Source organism: Petromyzon marinus, chromosome 33 (assembly GCF_048934315.1).
Source record: "Petromyzon marinus isolate PM22_M1 ecotype Great Lakes invasive population chromosome 33, UKy_Petmar_22M1.pri1.0, whole genome shotgun sequence".
NCBI classification, from domain to species: Eukaryota; Metazoa; Chordata; class Hyperoartia; order Petromyzontiformes; family Petromyzontidae; genus Petromyzon; species Petromyzon marinus.
In genome coordinates, this window is record NC_133699.1 from 11,807,658 (window position 1) to 11,814,285 (window position 6,628).

Here is a 6,628-nt window from a genome sequence, read left to right on the forward strand (position 1 = left end):
ACAGCCTTTGCCGAACATTATTTTTGAATACATTCAAGTACTCAAAATGTCATGTTAGTCGTTTTGCATTTTTTAAAAGCCAAATTTGTGCGAGCATGTTAATATTGTACATCACAAACAAGCACACCCACTCGCATACACAGCAAAGTAATCACCCATTCAGCCATGTAGGCTGTTGGAAGTCATGTTAGCGAACGTTTATTAAGGTGGGCAGAGTGTAAGAGAGTCGATGGTGTGACCAGCACCCTTACCCAACAGTTTCCTCCACAGTGTGAATGTCCACACACGACACTAGGTAGGAGCTTAAGGCTGCGTTGATCTAGGGGAGGTGCACAAAGGGATCCGATACGACTCGCCACTGATGTAATCCGTGGTCTGGAATCAAACTTCAATCACTGGGATCATTGCACAAGAAGTAAAACTCCTGCCCCATTGCTCTCTGCACACAAACTTGCATGCACTCAAGATTACAAATCATAACATCGTTTGAAACCAGATTTCATCAGCTGTATATTAATAGCACCTCTGAATGTACTTTATAAGTAAAAATTGTAATATAAAGAGTGACATCCAGTGCTTTTAACACATTTACCTAATAGCTGCATGGGTATTTACACACAACCAGATTCCACAGACCTTAGCTTAACATAAAGATTTCATTGAGCCTGACGGTAACCGGCTTTACTATCGATCGTTATTCCACACACGCAGCCTTCACTAGAATCTCAGTTGCATGGCGCCACGCTGATGACACGAGATTGCATTTTTTTCTGGGTCATGTGCCGTCTGTTTGCACCACAGTGCTGGCCCTGCTAAGACCAACTGCTCCCCATCCAACCCCCCCCCCCCCAAATTCCCCCCTTTCCCACAAAGCCCTTCACTTGGCGGACGCCTGCTGTGCCTGTCTTCGCAGCAGAATGTAGATCTTCTCCTTGATCCAGTCCTTGTTGTACGGCTGGTAAGTCTGTGTGTCGGCACGATAGCTGTCCACAGAAAGTGCATACATTCATGCTCGCGCAGACACATAAGACGCAAAGATCTCCCCACAACTTTATAGACTGTTTTGGGCAAGGGCTGTCGGCGAGTGTCGACTCGGACTGTGTAAGGGCGCACGGAGGTGGGTGGCCAACACCACGCTCGAACACCTTTGTCTCCCCCACTACTCATATTTACACAAAACACCAGGTACTCATTTCAGGCTGAGTCAACCTACGCTCCCCACATGCAACAAGACAAAGATCACCCATATATCCACAAGAGATTGTTGTGGCAAGTGCTGTCAGTGAGCACCTAAGAAAGGCCGGAACAGCACACATACACAGACACATAATCACACTCAACATGTCCACACACGGAGGGGGGGGAGAAGCATGCTCGGGAGAGGGAGGGGGTAGGCAGATATGAAAGACTCACACGAGGCAGCTCAGGTCAGCCAGGTCATCTATGAAGTCAAACAGTTGGCTGATGTCGTAGGTGATGGAGGGGCTGTTGGGGTTCATGCGCTTCAGGTGCTCCTCGTAGATCTTGCACACTCCTGTATGGCACACCCCACAAACCCCAACATGTTACACGCGGACGTGCCTGTGTATAACGTGCCACTGTACGACACGATAAGCAAAGCTGAATCGGTTGGCGCGCCACGGTGGCGAGATGTCAACTACCTCGCCTGGTGTACAGGAGATCGTGGGTTCGATCCCGACCCTGATGCCTGTATACTTGGAGTTTGCGCGTTCATCCCGTGATCGCGTGGCGTTTTCTCTGGGTCCTTCGGTTTTTCACAACCACATTTAGAAACATGTGTTTAGAGTATTTGGCTGCTATAAATTTCCACATAAGCAACTTCGTTGGGCTATGATTTGTGGCCAGGTAGCTTCTGAAAATGGAGCTACATAGCTCAGTTGGCCTTACCTTATAAAATATAGTTTAGTTTGAGTTTCTTAGCTAGTGCCGCTTAATTCCACAACTACAAAAGTACTTGTTGCACACTTGCAAATGGTGATTCAGTAGGTATTCAATAAATGTCCACCCCTGTCTACCATCACCAATCACCTCTACCTCTTGCTCCTTCTCTTAAGCTCAGCACCAAACGCTTTGTCCTAGACACGTAAGCATTCATTCGAAGCGATTCGTAGCCTCGCAATACACGAAATGAACTGTACGCATAACAATTACTTTTGATTTGTGCTAATATTATTCTACATTTGCCTTCAGGATAATGGTCAGAATGAGATGGAGCAGACAGACAATACAGCACGAAGTAAACCGTACAAACGAAGTAAACCGTACAAACGAGAGCAGATACAAAGGATGCAGTACCAATAAGTGAGTGTAATAATAAGGCAGAACAAGGGGTACATGTCGGCAGAATTCGATAAGACAGGGAGGGGGACAGTGGAAACAAGGCAAGTATTGTAAATAAGGCATGCATCATCTTGGACTGTATACAAGATGATAACAATGCAGATGAAGCGTAATCAAGAATATAAGAGTAAAATCACACAGTACAAAACAGATGGACATTAAGACAAGAGAGAATAGACGTTATAAACAAGGCAGACATTCCAAAAGGAAACATAAAACACACTGGGCAATATATATTCTTGGTTCTTTCGGTAAAGTCACGTAGAAGGGAAACAATAAAATAATAATAAAAATATAAAACAATAAAATGATCTCCATATCTCACGATAATTATGACCCTGAATTGCGTAAACTCGTCAAATCACACGCTTTTCCGCGGCCGTCTAGAACGCTCTTCCTTCCGATACTATGCAGCCACTGGAGCTATGCACTTGCAAATAAACTGGATTGAAAAACCAATTTCTTCAGAACTGCGTTTTTGTATGCAGTTTGTTGTCCTTCGCCCGCACCTCCGATTAGCACGGTTGGCTACGTACGGTGCCAAAGAAGTTCAACGTACACACAAATCAAAAGCTCGAACCCGTTAAGGGCCTCCCGGGCCCCACCCGCCGCACCTTCCATGCACTCGTTGACCGACTCATAGTCCGCGTAGGTGCGCCCCTCCGGTCGCTTCGTCGGCTGCACCAGCAGAATTGTGTGAGACTGTGGAGGGTCGGGGGTGGGAGGGGAAAGAACGCAATTAAAGGATGCAGTCCAAAAAAACAATTGTCGCAGTGAGTGGTAAACACCCGTTGGTCTCACAATTAAGACCTGGGTTCGATTCCTGACTCAGGCATTTTTCTGTGCGGAGTTTGTGCGAGTTTCCTCCAGGTTCTCTAGTTTTCCTCCCATAGGTAGCACAAATGTAACCGGTGTCAGCCAAAGATCACAATGTCGAAAAATCTAACCTGCAAATTACCAAATCGAAATTGCACTTAGGAACATTGCACCCTGCTGCAAGAAAATTGCAGGATCCTCCGGAAAAAGTCTGGAGAAAGTGAGGGTTTCCTGAGTAAATAAAGATATAAGGTTAAATATTACACGATGCAATAATGAGATCCATGGGAATGCAGCGGTTGAAAATTGCTTTGATAAATGTAAACATTTTTAGATTTGCCTCTTGAACCCTGGCTCCTCCTGACTACGGTAAAACGTGCCACCATTATCGTGAACTCGCGAGAAGTGGCTCTGGGCATGCACCGCGGGCGGCATCGTGAAGTGGCCGAGATCGGCCTCGTTGCCGCATATCAACTCCGGCGGGGCTGCGATTTTTACGAGAATGCGTTCAGCCCCGAGAGTCACGGTAACTTTTAATTTATTTTTGATATATGCATCTAAAATTGTATTGAGCGGCCCATGAGACAAGCTTAATTTTGTATATACAAAATAGAAGCCGCTTTTTATTCTGAATTTCAGTTGTCTGGGGGAGGCTCAGAGGAGCTCAACATTGCTCCACACATTGTGACCCAACACCACCTGAGACCTAGCTTCCAATCCGGGTGTCAGTTACCTGTCCATAAACTGGGTTTTCACGTGCAGTTGATGGTCTCAGCGCAGTCACCGAAGACTGCACAAGAAAACCATCATGTTAAATTTGGTGTGTCACTTTAATCGGCTTTCCCACCCCCCCCCCCACCCCGAAACCACACGCGTTACATCCCGAAAACAACATCACAGCCGTACAGCACATACTTCCGTAGTAGTAAGTAGGATAAACCGGCACATGTGGTGGTGGTGCGCATTACTCTAGAAGTGTGGTAAGGCATTATCAAGTCCTCGGAGACACCTTTATCTGCGGAGCTTCGTGGTGCGTATTACATGGCAGTAGAACAAATCGTTTCCTGAATGTCTTCCTCACACATAGGGTTTTCCAGCTACAGTAGTCCGGTACTGTAGGTCTGCAACAATCGATGTCAAAACGCCTACACTGTTATAGACGCGATTTGGTGGTTGTTTGCTATTGCACAGCAAACAGCACCTGTTCATACATCAACTGTCTCCAATTTCCAATTGCTTTTAAGACAAACTTTCAAATACACAATGAGACTCACTTTGCTGCAGAAGGGCAACTGCCCAAAATTTTTGCTCTATATTACATTTTTATTTAAAGCTTTCGTGACTGCAGGGATTCATATTCTTGGTTCCTTCGGTAAAGTCACCACGTAGAAGAAAAACAACAAAATAATAAAAATATAAAACAAAAAAATTCTCACAACGTTTCGACTGCAACACAAGCAATCATCATCAGGTGTGAAAACCACAGCAAGAAAATTTGAAAAAAAGTGGCGTTTTTTGTTTAACGTTAGCGCCACACACATTACGTGTGTCAGGACCTTCCAAACAAAAAAACAGTCTTGAGACAGGGTTAAGGACTTCCCAGCCCAAGTGAAAGTGTCTCCTATGTGGGCCTAAGCCAGGGGTGGGCACATTTTTTGACTCGCGGGCCACAATGGGTTCTAAAATTTGACAGAGGGGCCGGGCCAGGAACAGATGGATGGAGTGTTTGTGTGAACTAATATAAATGACATGTAAAAAAATCATTACATGAAAGGATTTGGCCTTTAACAGGTAGCAAAGCATTTCTTTGCAAGGCAATTTAACAAATTGCACGAACATGAACAATACAAAACATGTCGAAACTCCCGGTCAAAGTGCGCCATCTAATGGGGAAATGGGGGCATTACAGGAGAAAGGTAACATTTTATTTAATATTTGGACAAGTTCGGCGGGCCGGATTAAAAAGCGCAACGGGCCGTGTACGGCCCGGGGGCCGTACTTTGCCCATGTCTGGCCTAAGCCAGGGGTGGAAATTCCTCATTCTTACGGCCATGGGGATGACCGTCGATGCGAATTACAAGCCGGGGGAGGGGGGGGGGGTGCAATACAACAATACTGAGATATCCAATTTCATTCTTGGCCTCCAAATCAACGGAAAGTTTCCCACAACTCTCCGTATGGACGAGTCCAGGTCGACGCTGACTCCCCCCCCCAGTAACGAAGGCAGCGAATGGGCAGGGTGCCAACATTCGAACGGCACGGCGGCCTGAGCGAAGTGGTTACACATTTGCCGCCCTCTCGTTTACCAGTAAAAAAAATATGCAAGTTTAAACAAAGGTAAGTGCGCAACCCTTGCAACTGCTCGCTGGAGCAGTCGAAAGAGCCTCCGCGAGAGGATGCGGAGGGGGGGAGGGTTCTCTAAGAGGGTAATTTGGTCTACTCTTCCAAGCTTACCCAGACGTGTTGGAAGCGGGTGTGAAACCCGCGCGTTTAAATCGTTTGCTGCCGATCGAATGTAACTTGCTGGGTGGATAGAGGCCGGCAGATGTACCTCTTTACTAAACGCGTCCGCTACTTAACCTGCCGTGTCGCGAGATTCATCTCTCGATTTCGCGAGCCCGGTGCGTCAACCGTTTCACCAATGTGGCAGCAGCCCTTCATTTCTCGTTTAAAACGGAAACTTATTTCCGTTCGACGCTAGCCAGGTCTATACGCGTGGCAAATCGGTTACCGGTAACGCTACAAAAAAATACCAACGCCTCAAATATCAATAAAAAATATATTAATCGGTGGCGCGAGTAGTTCGCGTAACCCGAGCTACGAACCCAGCCGGGTTCGATTCCCGACCCGCGACATCGGCCTTCACTGCTCCCCCAGCCCACAACGCTCATGACGGTGAAGCAAGTCCAAACACAACCCCCCACGGGCGACACGGCAAGACCCCCTTCATACAGCAGTGGACTGACTGTTCAATTAAAACCCTTATCCTTTAACCCACAGACGTCGAAGCGCGTTCAATCTCCCTCCCTCCCTTCCCTCCTCAACAAAAACAGCGGCCATGTTCACGCGGGTCGCCACCACGACCACCGCCGGGGCCTCGAAGACAAAACCCCGCCACTTTGTACCCCACACAAAACCTCCCTTGATCGGCGAGCGCGTGGGACCGAGACGCGGGGTGGGCGTGGGCACTTTGCTGCCCTGGAGGGAGAGGCGAGCAGAGGGAGAGCGGCTCACCATGACGAGGTGAGCGAGGCGGGGTGGCCTTGTGCGGTTGCGAGGAGAGGAGGAAATTTTTTTCTCTCTCTCTTCCCAACTTCTAGAAATGGAGGCGCGACCCTGGAAGACGAAGCGCGTGGGGACCGGAAGCACGAGGGGGGGAGGGGAGGTAACCCGGAAGTTATCGCGTGTGGGGACCGGAAACATGTTGCGGAGGGGTAAGGGGGGTGGGAGT

General features: G+C 47.7%; 1 protein-coding gene across 2 annotated transcripts; it reads right to left on the reverse strand.

The window, feature by feature from the left end:
* Positions 1–182: 182 nt before the first annotated feature.
* Positions 183–6,615, reverse strand: ERH (ERH mRNA splicing and mitosis factor). 2 transcript variants are annotated; one of them, XM_032965161.2, is made up of 5 exons: positions 6,412–6,615; positions 3,911–3,967; positions 2,976–3,063; positions 1,414–1,534; positions 183–983 (listed from the first exon to the last, which is right to left on the reverse strand). In XM_032965161.2, the coding sequence occupies exons 1-5, from the start codon at positions 6,598–6,600 to the stop codon at positions 878–880; spliced, it is 561 nt and encodes a 186-aa protein (XP_032821052.2). In that variant the 5' UTR covers positions 6,601–6,615; the 3' UTR covers positions 183–877. The 2 variants fall into 2 exon arrangements, with proteins under 2 accessions (XP_032821052.2, XP_032821053.2); XM_032965162.2 differs by lacking the exon at positions 3,911–3,967.
* Between the last annotated feature and the right edge of the window lie 13 nt (positions 6,616–6,628).

Coding starts and splice junctions, on each gene's coding strand:
- ERH (XM_032965161.2), bottom strand. CDS start 6,600: ATGTTTCCGGTCCCCACACGCGATAACTTCCGGGTTACCTCCCCTCCC. Junction 3,064..3,910: donor AAAACCCAGTTTATGGACAG/GTAACTGACACC, acceptor GACCCTCCACAG/TCTCACACAATTCTGCTGGT. Junction 984..1,413: donor GCTGACCTGAGCTGCCTCGT/GTGAGTCTTTCA, acceptor TTCTGTGGACAG/CTATCGTGCCGACACACAGA.